The sequence below is a fragment of the Ostrinia nubilalis genome, chromosome 7 (genome assembly GCF_963855985.1).
Source record: "Ostrinia nubilalis chromosome 7, ilOstNubi1.1, whole genome shotgun sequence".
In the NCBI taxonomy this organism is placed as follows: domain Eukaryota; kingdom Metazoa; phylum Arthropoda; class Insecta; order Lepidoptera; family Crambidae; genus Ostrinia; species Ostrinia nubilalis.
Window position 1 is genome coordinate 13,045,210 of NC_087094.1, and position 16,055 is coordinate 13,061,264.

Below are 16,055 nucleotides of genomic sequence, written 5' to 3' on the forward strand. Positions count from 1 at the left end.
TGTTGGAATTGCGATTATCTTTTAAAATTACTTACGTGTGACAACCAGAGTTGTGAAGAAGAGAGTAATCGAATGTAGCGCATAGTTTTTATTTAGTAACAATAGAGTTCATAAAAGGTTTTAAACTATTATGTTGCATTTTTACTATAAAATTATCACTTCACGGGATTTATTGCAAGAATATCTATTTTAACGGTAAATAAAATAGATAAAATAGATATTGTTGCAATAAATCCCGTGAAGTGATAATTTCATAAAAGGTTATTATGAAGTCTGACTCTGATGATCGCAAAAGTAATTTGTAATATTTTTTCCATCCTCCAGATCATTAACTAAGTAGGTATTTCGCCTAGTTTGCAAATGATAACTACATACCTAGATAACAGATAAACATGCTTAAACGTATAATAATTGTCATTCATAACACCAAAATTTGCCCCTAGTGAGATTCAAATCCGTATCCACAACTGACGTAATCCGATTTGTGAACAACTAGGCCAGATTTATTGACTCATTTATTTAAAATTTACTGCCATTATTTGATGCAGAAGGCGAACTTTTTGCTAGTTAACCTTCGGACTAAACAGAAAAGAATCGTTCGGCGTGCCTGGATTGGCATTCAGGGCCGAACCATAAGTTTAGGGGGCCCTGGGCTAGTTCTGCTTAGGGCCACCTACTATACTTTTTCACATTATCGTCTATTTTTGATTGACTTGACTTAGCTGGGGGCCCGTTGAATCCATGGGGCCTGGGCTGAAGCCCAAAAAGCCATATGGTGGATCTGACCCTGTTGAAATTGGCCCAGGTCGTCCAGATCAAATTCTAAATTATTTAAAATCAATATTTCAGGTCCTCGTAGCGAGTAAGAGGAAGAAGACTCTGACATACGTGATCGGCGGCGTAGCCATGGTGGTTGTCATAGGAGTGGTCATAGCGCTGGTGGTCGTCCTCTCCGGCAACGAAGGAGGCACGGCTGAGGCTATTGTTTCTACTACGCAAGGTAAATAAAATATTTGATTCGTTAATTGTTCATGTCTTATGTCCGGAACGTCTTTTAAGGTATTTCAAACTAGAAAAAATAAAGGCATGGCATGCTTCATTATTATAAAGCAGCTAATAAAGTTAAATATGTACATAAAGACTGGAAAAGATACAACTCAGTTCCAGACACTTTTTTCAGCATCAGCCTATACTGGTAGAGCAAGCTTTTGGGACATGCACTCGTATCTGATCTGAATAGGGCCTACTAAGCAATTGGAATTTAAAATACGAGTTACACAATTACCACCAACATTTATATTTATTCATTTATTTTATTAGGACAACCAACAGCAATACAAATACAAATAATGAAACCTAAAATTATGTATCTGCTTAGCCATTTATAGGTAACATTATAAAATAAAATTCTACATATAATGGATATAAAATGTTTTCGTCAGGTCCAACGACAGTATCAACGGTATCAACTATAGCGACTGAAACACCGTCAACGGAGTCCACGCCTATTGTGAACCCTCCGACGTCCACCACGACAACGACCACGACAACGACCGAAGCCCCGACCACGACGCCCGAGCCAGAAGAAGAACTGCTCGACTTACCGTCGATCATCAACGGCGCGTTTACGCCAGCCGGCTTCAGCGCCGTTTGGACGTCAGGTAATGTCGGGATTTTCTTTTAGACAAAACAACTAGTCTCAAACAGTAGAATAGGATAGAATAGAATGAAAACTGAACACAGTGAGCACAATTTATAAACAATAACAACACAATACGAAAAGAAAAAAATGTTTTTAAACTTAAGTAAGTATATCGGATGATCTAGCATCGTATCTCGTTACTCATAATCGCAAAATTGCCGGCGCCAATGAAATTAACTCAATTAACGTGTCTATTGCAGGGAATGAGGCGTTGCTCCGGAACCCCAACGGAGATCTGGTGTTATATGATGTGGACTCCGACGCTTTTACCACTCTTATCCAGAACACTTCAGCTGTAAGTGTATTTTTTACTTTACTTTACCTAGGCTTAGCCTAGGCGCAGACCACCGATTCTTAGGAGCAGAACAGCCCAGAACAGACGGTGAAACGCAACTGCAACGAAACTGCAACTGCTAGTTACTTTTGAGTTGCATCTAAGTTTCTGCCATAGCGTCCGTTGAGAGACCACACATGACGCGACCAGTTTTAAACTTTCAGTTTCAGTTTCATTCATCAGAATCATCACCGTCTGTTCTGGACCTAGTCGGCCGATAGTTGGGCCTGATTCTAATTTGTATGAAATTGAAATCGGTGTAATGTGCGTACTTCCATGCCCATTCTGATTAACTGTCCAACTAAACTATCGGCCAACTGAAAGTCGGTGGTCTGCGCCTAGGCTAAGTTATATCGTGTTGAATATAGATAGTAATATACTTGCTTAATTAATTACATGAGAAACTGTGGGTAACTTTCCATTTTCGTGTGACTAAAATTTTTAATAGGTAAATCACATTCGACTCCTGTCGCAGGACGACGAAAGCATGTCTCGGAAAACGTAGTATAGGACTCGTTCGGTGAACTGATGACCTCAAGACCTCAAGAATTTGCTACCATTTGTGAGGAGGCGTTCGATTCGTCTCCCACATATTCTTACATTTTACCCTTAGATAGATAAGCCAATAAAATCACATATTAAAACTTACGCCCGTATTCACAAACGATGCTTACATAAGTGAAGCAGCAAATCGAACGCACAGCGTTGAATAGAGCTCTGTGATTGGTTCGTGTGTCACCCTTTGCATCCACGCGCACTGTGAGACCTCATAGTAATGTTGACGGGCGTTAGACCACTAGAAATAAGCGACACAATAAGAGAACAATAAATAATTTACATTAACTTTAGACCCCTTTTCTATAACAGTGGAGAATATTCCGGGTTTCTATCAATTTGTGATCGTTTTCCGATATTTTCATGAATATTATCTCTTAGTATTCATAACGATTGTACCTTCGGCGTCGTTTTATTAACATTCAACAATAGACAATGGACACTATGTTTAATTCATAATGTAACTCGACAATTGCATGTTTTAGTCATGAAAGGGAATAAATTATACAAATACTTTACATGATTTTGAATTATTATTATACCTAATTAAAATAAACTTTGAAGTGAGAATTGAATGAATGTGTTTTTAGTCTTTCAAATTATTTATTACCAAACTTTAATGCTTAACTGTTGGGTTTGTGGTGGAACGGACCTACTACTAGATAGTGAGCCTTCCTAACCCTTTGGGATGGTTGGATACCAGTTTTCATAAAATTTTACAACCTGGTAGGCTATTATGACAGAAGTACGCTACGTCCTGGCTGTATGTGTTGTAAATTACTATTGTAAGTTTACTTATCGTTCGTTCGTTCGTTCGTTCGTTTCAGCCGAAAGACGTCCACTGCTGGACAAAGGCCTCCCCCAAGGATTTCCACAAAGACCGGTCCTGCGCCACTTGCATCCAGGTACTTCCCGCGACCTTCACCAGATCGTCGGTCCACCTAGTGGGAGGCCTGCCCACGCTACGTCTTCCAGTTTACTTATGCCATTATTGTTTTTTTTACAATGTTTTTCTTGTTGCAGCTTCTTCAGCAATCGTCCCGAGTGACTCTCTTGTCTCCAAACGGCGATTTTGTTGCGCTGGCACACAGCGTTATTCCCGTAAGTATATTTATCATTATTAAAAATAAGTCGGGTTTTCCTCCCTGACGCTATAACTCCAGAACGCACGAACCGATTTCCACGGTTTTGCATTCGTTGGAAAGGTCTCGGGCTCCGTGAGGTTTATAGCAAAGAAAATTCGGGAAAAGGGGGTAAAACAGGATCCACGCGTACGAAGTCGCGGGCGGCCGCTAGTACTTTATGTTACTTTTTCTCAGTAAGCACTTACCATGTCTTTGTCACGAAGCGCTAGTAAAGCCCAAAAGATAAGGAAACGTGTAAAGAGCCCCATAACGGCTACTCTTTTATTTTGTCGTTCATAAGAGTGTAATAACTATAAGTGTATTCCATTATACTCGTATTCATAAAGCACATCAAAGATATTGGCCTGATGTAGCAATGAAATGTGTTTACCAAAATTACCTATTTCTTCTTTTGCTGTAACTCACCATCTTGATAGTACAGTCGATGACAGACCTTTTTCTACGACATAAACAACTCGTAGGTTCTAGTCCAGCCTACGAACAAGAAATACTTAGGCATTACGAGTGTTGCTGTAAATATTTTAAGATCTGAAAGTACGGACGACGTAACATAATTATGGCATCTAATTTCGTATTTTCGGGTTATTTTGCAATAAAAATACTTTGATATGCCTTGACTAGTACATTATGACTCTGTGGTATAATAGTAAAAAACGTTTCCAGGGCTACAGATACAGCTTCCTCGCTCGCTACGCCGCAGTGGACGTTGTGTCCGGCAACGAAACAGAGATCCTCCCACTGGTTCCTCCTCCAGACCCGACCGTCTACCCCGAAGGTTTCCTCCAGAACTTCGTCTGGGGTCCCTCAGGAACGTCGCTGGCGTACGTCTACGTCAACAACATCTACTACCAGTCCTCGCTGGACAGCGAACCTGAACCCATCACAGATACTGGTGTGCTGGACGTCGTCTACCATGGAATACCTGATTGGGTTTATGAAGGTAATGTAATTAATGCTTCATCTGATTTTAGTAGTCTGTCTGTAGTCCAATATAATTTATTTATGTTTGCCTCTGGTTTAGAGAAAGTCGCCCACCTACAGTGGAAACGAGTGAGCGACTTGATGATGATGAAACAGTTAACGTCAGACCTAAATGACTTTGGATCATCATGAACTTTGGGTCATCGTGGTTTTGACAGCTATGACTCTTAAAATGCTTCTTTTGGAACGGTCATAACTATCTGAATGATGAGGAAACATCATCTAATTATTGCCTAAATATTTTATTACTATAAATATCAATTGCTGTTCGTTAGTCTTGTTAAAATTCGAGAACGGTTGCACCGATTTGGCTGATTTTGGTTTAGAAATATTTGTGGGAGTCCAGGGAAGGTTCTGGTGTCCGGTGTCTGGTGAAGATCGCTCGATATAGTGAAGAGCGACCGTGCTGTCGCCTGTTCTTCAAATTCTTTGTTTCTTATTTCAGAGGAGGTGTTTATCTCAAACAACGCTATGTGGTTCTCGGCCGATGGCAACAAGCTGGCATACGCCACGTTCAACGACACAGACGTCAGGAAGATGAAGGTCCCGCACTACGGAGTGCCTGGCTCCGTGCAATACCAGTACACGCAGCATCACGAGATTCGATACCCCAAGGTAAGATCGATCCTGTGGAGTTACACCCAAAAACGTTATTTGTTTGTCACCTGTCATCCACTTTGCAATGGAGGGAAGTCGAACCTTTACTTTGAACTCTTCCTATGTTCTTCTGATTAATTTCGTTGGGGTCCAATGACAGTTTAACTTTCCCCCGGGACAAAATTTACCTTCACTGGTTGAGTTTTTATTGACGGTCAAGCTGTAGCGGTAGGAACGAGAGGTGGAAAAAGTCCCGTCTCAAAAACGTTATCCAAAGTTGCCATTGAAACTATGTTAACAGCGTTACGAAGTATCCCTTTTTCTATGCGGTAACGACTTAAAACACCGTATGGAGCTCAAATCCTGGGTGGATAAATTCAGAAGCGATCCTAAATTTACAATGGGTCTTAACCATGACAACAATTGCCTTTAATCATTAACAAAAGGTTGTAATCTAATAGGATTATGTAGGAATTTGATTGTTATTAGTAGAATCTTGAGGAACTTATTACAAAATTCAGCAATATCTGGTGGTATCTCCTCGAACTTGTAACCGTACAGTTGCATGGCGACTTACTACAGAACTTTAAACCTCACTTAATTTTTAGGAAGTGGAATTAAATTAACGTAATTTATCTTTATACTATTTCAGCCTGGCACCACAAACCCCACCGTAAGTGTAACGATCAGAGACTTGGCCAGCGACCTTGAGAGCACCTTTTATGCTCCCGACAATCTTGATGAGTAAGTAGTATTTAATTATTTCGTATTTTTTCAAATTTTATTTGATATGGTCCTGTAAGACTTGCAAGAAAAGTATTTAAGTAGTAGACTCCACCCTTTTTGTTTGACTAAAAATACCCTGTGTATTGTTAAAAAATTTCAGGCCAATCCTGAAGACTGTGCAGTTTGTGTCGAACGACACCATCGCTGTGATGTGGACCAACAGAGTGCAGACCAGCCTCACGGTTGAACTCTGCCCCTTCCAAGGAAACTGCTCTCTGGTAAGTCCCTAATTTATTGTATTCTAGGAATTTCTTATGTACAAACTTTTAGATGGCATTATTTGCGAATTTTGTAAGCAGTCGCCCTTGGACGGATAATCGTCCGTCGATGTAAGTAGGTGTCGCTTTATGTTTGGGACGAATATTAGACCACTGTTTTAACTGTTTCACAGTCGGTGAAAAATATGACGATAGCACAACATGAGCTTTGCCATTATGTAATTGTAAAAAGTGTTATTTTTCAGTAATAGTAAGTATTTATGGCATGAGTACTGTCAACTGCAATTTTCCGGTATCAATCATCCCCATTACTCGTACATATTTGACTAATAATAATATAGCTTAGTACTTAATTTCTGTATTTGTGTTTTCAGATTTACACATACACTGAGACGAATGGTTGGATCGACAATATCCCCATGATATTCAACCAGCAAGGCAATGCTTTCATCACAATCCTTCCTGAAGTAAGTCTATTACTATTATAACTTAGCCTTAGCACATAACCGTAGTATAAATGAGTATGTATTTATATTAAAACCTTTTCGTTCAATTTGCTTAGTAGATCAAGGTGGATTATTCATAACATTAAAAACTTACTGGGTTTAACAAAAAGATGATAATTACTCTTTCTCACAGAAGAAACTAAACATTTGATGAAGTTTTACATATACCTACTCGTAGTTTAGGAATACTTCCTTCAGTCAAAACCAAATTGAACACCACGCAAAAAAATTCACAGGCATCCGCATATTTAGAGGTGTTTATAACCTCTCCAGACTGAGAAAACAAAGCAACTGAAAGAGCTTAATGTTATTCCAGCTTTTAATTTCTTTGCTATAATAAATTTCAGGCAGTCGGAGGCAAGTTGTTCAAGCAGGTAGTCCAAATCTCCGATGTGAACGCTGATTTGTGGACTGCTTCTGGGCGGTTGAACACTCCCCACACAGTTGCTGAGATCCTGCTGTGGACTCCCGATGACGTCATGTGAGTAGATTGGAATACGAAAATGACGTCACACCATCAACTTTCTCATATATCCATCCATCATATCCATCGGCCAGCAATGGTTCATTATTTTAAAGTGGAGGTGAAGAACCACGAAGAATAAAATTCCCTTCTTTGTTTCGCCTCAATGGTGTGTATTTGATTGAAGCAAATTGGTTTCGACATCGATGGAGTTAAAAGATTTCCCGGTCATAAAAAATCTTCTATTTTTCCAGCTGGTACAAAGCAACGCACGTCGACGATTCTGCCGAACAGCATATCTATTCAGTAAACGCCACTGGTGGCGTCTCATGCTTCACGTGCGGAATCACTCGTACTGACGGCGCCGCGTGTCTGTACAACGAGGCAACGCTCAGTGCTAATGGCGCTCGCCTTGCCATCAACTGCGCCGGCCCTGAAATCCCGCAGACGTTCATCTACAATTCTGTAAGTCATATGCTCGACTTGGTGGGGGCACTGCCGTGCCCCCAGATCAGGTCATTTAGTTTCTACTGCAGGAGGATTTAGTGTCTAGATTCCGCTGAACAGAACAGCACATCTACTCAGTAAACGCGGAGTCTCATGCTTCACGTGTGGAATCACTCGTACTGACGGCGCCGCGTGTCTGTACAACGAGGCAACGCTCAGCGCTAATGGCGCTCGCCTCGCCATCAACTGCGCCGGCCCTGAAATCCTGCAGACGTTCATCTACAATTCTGTAAGTCATATCAGGTCATTTAGTTTCTAATGCAGGAGGATTTAGTGTCTAGATTCCGCTGAACAGCACAGCACATCTACTCAGTAAACGCCACTGGTGGAGTCTCATGCTTCACGTGCGGAATCACTCGTACTGACGGCGCCGCTTGTCTGTACAACGAGGCAACCCTCAGTGCTAATGGCGCTCGCCTCGCTATCAACTGCGCCGGCCCTGAAATCCCGCAGACGTTCATCTACAATTCTGTAAGTCATATCAGGTCATTTAGTTTCTACTGCAGGAGGATTTAGTGTCTAGATTCCGCTGAACGGTATATCTACTCTGTAAACGCGACTGGTGGAGTCTCATGCTTCACGTGCGGAATCACTCGTACTGACGGCGCCGCGTGTCTGTACAACGAGGCAACGCTCAGTGCTAATGGCGCTCGCCTCGCTATCAACTGCGCCGGCCCTGAAATCCCGCAGACGTTCATTTACAATTCTGTAAGTCATCATCATTAGCAGGTCATTTAGTCTTCACTGCAGGACGACGAATTCTCTAATTTACCAAAGCCAAAAGGGATTTGGTCTCGCATAATTCTTTTTTAGTCGCCACTTACGACATCCACGGGAAGAGTGGATCTAGAGGTATGACTACTCTGCTGAAACCACACGGCAAATTTCTGTAAGGATTTGTTTGAAATGTCCATTTGTCCAAAGCTATGGAAAGCACTATAAACCAACACAAGTAAACTGTTAAAACTTTTGAGTTTGCCGGTATTTGTACAAACGCGGGAGACGATATCGCCTATCCATTATTTTTAAAGCAGATTGTTCCTTACTCCTGGTCTTTCGAGCCGGATATTTGTCTACCTATGTCGAAGTTATAGAATCTTCAAGAACATCGAATCGTCTTATATGAAGTGCCATAGTATAACAGTAGCACAGATAGAAGATACCTGTGACTAGACTTTGATTTATTTACATCTTAGTTCAGTTTAAAACAAGTTTATTTTTTATTCCAGGACGGTGAACGCGTCCGCGTATGGGAGGAAAACGCCGAGGTGGCAGCTCTGCTCGCAAACCGCGAAGTTCCTCTGACCATCCGACCGTCTCTGCCTATCGTGGACGGCTTCCCAAGTGCTGACGTGCAAATACAGGTGCCGCACGACTACTTGAACAGAACTAACCTCCCAATGCTGGTATACGTGTGAGTATTTTGATACATTTTTGGTAAATTCTTACTCTGACCATCCGACCGTCTCTGCCTATCGTGGACGGCTTCCCAAGCGCCGACGTGCAAATCCAGGTGCCGCACGACTACTTGAACAGAACTAACCTCCCAATGCTGGTATATGTGAGTATTTTGATACATTTTTTGGAATATTTTTTTTTGGTAATTTCTTACTCTGACCATTCGACCGTCCGTGTCTATCGTGGACGGCTTCCCAAGTGCTGACGTGCAAATACAGGTGCCGCACGACTACTTGAACAGGACCAACCTCCCACTGCTGGTATACGTGTGAGTATTTTGATACATTTTTTTGGAAATTTCTTACTCTGACCATCCGACTGTCTCTGCCTATCGTGGACGGCTTTCCAAGCGCCGACGTCCAAATACAGGCGATTCACGACTACTTGAATAGGACTAACCTCCCTCTGCTGGTATACGTGTGAGTACTTTTATTACATTTGTTGGAATCTTTTTTGGTCATTTCTTACTCTGACCATCCGGCCGTCTCTGCCTATCGTGGACGGCTTCCCAAGAAGAGTTATTCTGATGGAAAGAGCTATGCTCACGGGTTAGCAAGCCGAAGTGGCAATGGGCAGGGCACATAGTACGCAGAACTGACGGCCGATGGGGCAGCAAGGTTCTGGAGTAGAGGCCACGTACCGGAAAATGCAGCATGGGACGTCCACCCACAAGGTGAACCGACGACCTGATAAAGGTAGCAGGAAGGCGCTGGATGCAGGCCGCTACCAACCGTGCGATGCGCATTGGGGGAGGCCTATGTTCAGCAGTGGACGTCCTGTGGCTGAAATGATGATGATGATGATGATGATTTTATCAAGAATAATAAGTATTTAATTATTAATTTTCAGTTACGCCGGCCCCGACACAGCTCTGGTGACCAAGGCTTGGAACGTGGACTGGGGATCCTCCTTAGTGAGCCGCTACGGCATCGCGGTCGCCCAGATCGACGGCCGAGGCTCCGGGCTCAGAGGCGTCGAAGACATGTTCGCTGTCAACAGGAGGCTTGGAACGGTTGAAATTGAGGACCAGATCACTGTCACTAGGTATATTAATTTACATACCTATTACAAAACAAAGTCCTACACCGCGTCGAAATTCACGGTCAAAATAGAGGGTAAAAGCTTGTAAAATCTAATAGAGTCGTGTGGTTCGCGCAGAGTAGAGTTCAGTAGTCGCCTCTTACAACTTCCAGTAGATGTTGTAAGAGGCGAATTCGTTTCAGCCAAATGACGTCCACTGCTGGACAAAGGCCTCCCCCAAGGTTTTCCACAATGAACGGTCCTGCGCTGCCCGCATCCAGGCTCCTCCCGCGACCTTTACCAGATCGTCGGTCCACCTAGTAGGAGGCCTGCCCACGCTACGTTTTCCAGCCCGTGGTCGCCACTCGAGAACTTTCCTGCCCCAACGGCCATCGTCTCTACGAAGCTGTAAGAGGCGAATAAGGAAGAAATAAACATTAGGCCTCATCAAACCTTCCAAACCAAACCTGGCTAGCGTGAGCCACTCCTTAATACTGTAAGCTAATTCCATTGCTTCTAAAATCATTTTTTTCTGGCAAATTAGAGACGCTCGCATCATCAGGTCATTTGAACAAATGACCAAATGAACAAATGAAATACAGGACGAAGGCCTCGCCAAGGATTTCCACAACGACCAGACCTACGCTTCCTTTTCCATTAAGGGAGCCTACTCTACGTTTTCTGCTCCGTGGTCACTCGACAACTTTTCTGACTAAACACATTCTCCAACAGATACCTTCAGCAGAACTTCAACTGGGTAGACGGCAACCGCACGTGCATCTGGGGCTGGTCGTACGGCGGGTACGCGGCGTCGCTGGCGCTAGCGCGAGGCGGCGACGTGTTCCGATGTGCCGCCGCCGTCGCGCCCGTCGTGGACTGGCGCTTCTACGGTGAGTGTAGGGTAGGACGGCCCCGCCCTGCATGTGAGTGTAGTGTAGGACGGCCCCGCCCTGCATGTGAGTGTAGGGTAGGACGGCCCCGCCCTGCATGTGAGTGTAGGGTAGGACGACCCCGCCTGCTTCGGGGCTGGTCGTACGGCGGGTACGCGGCGTCACTGGCGCTAGCGCGGGGCGGCGACGTGTTCCGCTGCGCCGCCGCCGTCGCGCCCGTCGTGGACTGGCGCTTCTACGGTGAGTGTAGGGTAGGACGGCCCCGCCCTGCATGTGAGTGTAGGGTAGGACGGCCCCGCCCTGCATGTGAGTGTAGTGTAGGACGGCCCCGCCTGCATGTGAGTGTAGGGTAGGACGGACCCGCCTGCATCGGGCTGGTCGTACGGCGGGTACGCGGCGTCACTAGCGTTAGCGCGGGGCGGCGACGTGTTCCGCTGCGCCGCCGCCGTCGCGCCCGTCGTGGACTGGCGCTTCTACGGTGAGTGTAGGGTAGGACGGCCCCGCCCTGCATGTGAGTGTAGGGTAGGACGGCCCCGCCCTGCATGTGAGTGTAGTGTAGGACGGCCCCGCCCTGCATGTGAGTGTAGGGTAGGACGGCCCCGCCTGCATCGGGGCTGGTCGTACGGCGGGTACGCGGCGTCGCTGGCGCTAGCGCGGGGCGGCGACGTGTTCCGCTGCGCCGCCGCCGTCGCGCCTGTCGTGGACTGGCGCTTCTACGGTGAGTGTAGGGTAGGACGGCCCCGCCCTGCATAAATCTATACCAATAGAAGCGAAAGGTCACTGACTCACTCAATCACGAAATCTCAGAAACTACAAGTGCTAGAAGTCTTAAATTTTGCATGAGGGTTACTTTTAGAACGTAACTAGGTGCTCAATAAGACGGGATTTTGCAAAATTCAACCCCTAAAGGGGTAAAACGGGATCCACGAGTACGAAGTAGCGGGCGGCCGCTAGTAACATTAATATCAAAATTCACCACAAGCTTCAGTTTGCTTGCATTCATTGATATCACTCTGTTTGCTTTGCAGATACTATCTACACAGAGCGGTACATGGACCAACCTCAGAACAACCCTACTGGGTACGCTGAGTCATCGCTTCTTACAGAAGATGTGGTATGTTAAACTGATTAATAAATTCCCAAACAAATGGTTCTCAGTCTGCTAGTGGCAAAATGGTTTTGGTAAATAAGGGAGTAATTCTCCTGCAGCGGAGACTAAATGACTCTAAAACAAGGCTGGCCCAATAAATTTTCCGGATGAGCAAAATTTCTTAGATTGTGGCGACGACGGGTCACAGCTTTTTGAAAACCAAAGCAAAAGCAAAACTATACTAAATTCATAAGGCCATTTATACCACCGCGCGCCGGCTAAGTCGCTGACGACGGGCAAATTCAAATGCCTTGGCGGGCCACTTGCCTGGGTTTGACCAGGCTTGCTCTAAAATGATGATGATGGTATAACGATAATGATAATGTTAAAGCTAACGATAATAATGATGGTGTTGATGAAGATAATGATGTTGATGAAGATAATGATGTTGATGAAGATAATGATGTTGATGAAGATAATGATGTTGATGAAGATAATGATGTTGATGAAGATGATGACGATTGAACCTCCGATCTGGTCCTCCCAGGTGGAGGCGTTCCGCGACAAGCGCTACTTCCTGATCCACGGCACGGCGGACGACAACGTACACTTTCAGCACGCCATGCTCATCTCCCGCCTGCTGCAGAGGAGGGACGTCTACTTCCAGCAGATGGTAAGTTTGGCCAGTAGAATCTGGGTAAAGAACGTATAGGAATAGGCTAGATGACAAAATTTCAATTATTTGTCCGTCAGACAGATAGAAAAATTAGACTCATATTTTTTATTTTCTTTCATAATTAAATAATAACAGTGCTACATCGAGTTGAAATGGCGCGATACGCCACGCTTGAGTAGAATTTTTACTCAAATATGACGTCACGCGACATTTCAACTCAATATAATACTGTAATTATTCGATTATGGAAAAAATTAAAAAATATGAGTCTAATGTTTTCTAATTATCTGTCTGACGGACTAAATAGAATTTCGATTTCATTACCCAGTCATCATACCTATTCTCGACTTTTGCCTTTTGTTCGTTTTGTACATTTTTCGTTTAACAATAATTTCTTTTTTGTTCTTGTTACTGTGTATGGTGTACAATAAAGTGTATTTATTATTATTATCACTTGAAACTCTCAGTAAATTTATTCTCTCACATAATATGAAATATTTTCTATACTTAATCATTTCTTAAAAAAATCTATAACAGTCTATACTCTAAAATGGACCTAAGTATCGTTTAGTCAGAGTATTGATTCTTAGGTTCGATTCCAAAAAATACATACGAGTACACCTTAATATGGCATGATATTTTAGATAGTAGTGTAAAGTTAGCTTCATGAATTCGATTGTTGTAAGAGTTTTGAAAATTGTAAATAACTACGACTTACCCCAAAATGAAATTACCCTCATCACTGCAGTTCATAAAACTCTTCTAGACCTGCGTAATGTCACTACTGACTTGCTTCCTTTTTTTTCTTTGTGCTTTATCTGCGATCAGTCTCACGACTATGAGCGGATGAATTAAGTGTAGTGTCCATTGAGAACACTACTTATTTATGTATTTCTACACTCTCCAGCGCAGATTTAGGATGTTATGCAATTGCTTACTTACCTACATTTCTTCTACAGAGCTACACGGACGAAGACCACGGCCTGGTGGGCGTAAGGCCGCATTTATACCACGCCCTCGAGAAGTTCCTGCAAGAAAACATGTTTTAAACCAACAGACAATAATCAAGTGTTACGTTAATTCCAATCACATTTTAGGTCGAGATAAAGTACCCAACACCGATAAATCGGTTCGATTAATCGATCATTTCGATAAAAGATGACATAAGTCTTCGCTACCTCGCGAAATTTGCCTTCGTGCCATCTAATAAATCCGTAAATATTCCAAATCCTCCATATAAAAGCAAATATGGTAAGATTTTTATACTTTGGCGCTTTATGAGCATGACGAACTTTCGCTTCCGAGGGAGGTGGTATTGTCTACAGGCACAAAATCAATAGCAATATATTTTTAAAAGTTTTGCATTTGATCATAACATTCCGAAAGAAATGTATACCTACCGATAGTATTGAGTGGTTGTAGTGTTTCTATAAAAACACTGATACTTAACTACAGCAACCACCTACTTATTGTCTTCCTAAAACACAAAATATTGTTAATTACTAACAGTACAAGTACATCGTGTGCTTTATATCTAAGAGAATAAATGAGAAGATATTCTTCTAATAGTTTATAAAAACTTAATTCCGCTGTACATTTCGCTTATCGCTCAAAACTTGAGGTTATCAGTTACCTTTAAATGTGCAATAATTTATTAAATCTTACTGTATTTAGTCTAATAATTACCTTGTATACAATAAAGAGTTAAATTCAAATGTTTTACTCAGGAATCAAAATAGTTATTATGATATTGTCATAAGAAGTGTTTAAATATTTCCTGAAACATATTGTTAAATAATTATGATTTTATGTTCTATGAAAATCAATCGGCCACGGTGATGTTGCTAGAGTCATTATTGTGTTTTATTAATAACATAATTTTCAGAATTATGATAATAATTATGACTGTATGAATCAAAGTATTGTAGTTACCTATAGTGTTGCCAAAAGGAAAGCAGTATGCTGACAGGGTTGCCCAGTGAAAAATTCGACTAGAGTTGATTAAAATAATATTAATTATACATAATATTATGTGTAGGTATTATTAAAGTACCTGTGTGAAATTATTGCATCTTACTGTTGACATTCGTTTGTAAATATTTTATGTACTTTAAGTACAAAATAATTATGTCTTATTAAATGTGTTTTGTATATCTGTTGTTTTTCTAACCCTTTCAAGTACGTACTTCATATTTTTTAAACTTCGTATACAACTTTCAGAAAAACCATCACAAGCTTATCTCTAAAAAAAACATCATTTCATAAAAATAATTAAAATAATATGAAACTAATGTAAAAGCTGTTTCCATCTCGCATCTACATCTGGAGATGATACAATCCCAACCAGAGAAGGCAAAGATTCTAAAACTGTCATTGGAGCCGCAACGAAATTAACGAAAAGAAAATCGGTAGGTAAAATTAAATGTTTATGAAAGCACGTCTTATTTTGTCCCTATTTAAAAAAATCTTTAAAAGCTTGGACTCCATTACAACCGCGAGCGATGTGGTGAGTAACAAATTCACAGTTAGCATCAAACGGCCGATCTTCTGTATTTTATGACAAACCTCTCTTAGCTGATGAAGTTAAAATAATAGTAAGTTTAATACTTAGTTGGTACCACATTCACATGTTAGTAAAAATTTAAAGGTGGTTAAACACTAGAGCCGATCTTACGAATGTTGTTACAATAAAGATAGAAGCTCAGTTTCCAAAGCATTTTCATGTACTACGTTTGATTCGTGAAAGGGTGAAAGACACACTGTAACGTCATGTCATAGAGCGGTTAAAGGGAGCCAAAGGTCACAGCGTTTCCCGTAATTTATAATGATGGTGCTTAGTCAGAAATACCTATAGGTTCTGTGACAAGAAATAAAATAGGTCATCACGTCACTTACTTATAAAAATGTCCATGTTTGGAATGGGAACATAATTATTACAGTACCTACCTTAAATGACTACCTTCACGCTACCAGTTGTCAGAACAGTGTTATTTTATCTGAATCACTTATAAGTTAAAAGCTTATTCGCCTCTGGCACGGTCCATTAGCAAAGAATGAGAATCACTTAGCCGCCATTTTTATTTCATGTATTCTTCACGGAGCTAATGCAACTTTCTTTTTGCGTTTG

At 42.1% G+C, this 16,055-nt stretch overlaps 1 protein-coding gene across 1 annotated transcript; it reads left to right on the forward strand.

Annotated features, from left to right (window-relative positions):
• The first annotated feature begins 852 nt into the window (after positions 1–852).
• Positions 853–14,499, forward strand: LOC135073362 (venom dipeptidyl peptidase 4-like). The gene is made up of 17 exons (XM_063967514.1): positions 853–1,000; positions 1,443–1,661; positions 1,903–1,997; positions 3,615–3,692; positions 4,400–4,676; positions 5,163–5,332; positions 5,967–6,058; positions 6,201–6,318; positions 6,693–6,785; positions 7,172–7,305; positions 7,542–7,752; positions 9,024–9,208; positions 10,102–10,296; positions 11,005–11,162; positions 12,191–12,276; positions 12,800–12,925; positions 13,888–14,499. Exons 1-17 carry the CDS (start codon positions 907–909, stop codon positions 13,975–13,977), a joined length of 2,421 nt encoding a protein of 806 aa, XP_063823584.1. The 5' UTR covers positions 853–906; the 3' UTR covers positions 13,978–14,499.
• Positions 14,500–16,055: the final 1,556 nt, after the last annotated feature.

What these genes read in the sequence shown, in the direction of transcription:
- LOC135073362 (XM_063967514.1), top strand. Translation starts at nt 907, where the DNA reads ATGGTGGTTGTCATAGGAGTGGTCATAGCGCTGGTGGTCGTCCTCTCC. An exon ending in AGACGTTCATCTACAATTCT is followed by an intron (nt 7,753 to 9,023) that starts GTAAGTCATATG and finishes TTTTTATTCCAG; the next exon opens with GACGGTGAACGCGTCCGCGT. An exon ending in GACCAGATCACTGTCACTAG is followed by an intron (nt 10,297 to 11,004) that starts GTATATTAATTT and finishes ATTCTCCAACAG; the next exon opens with ATACCTTCAGCAGAACTTCA.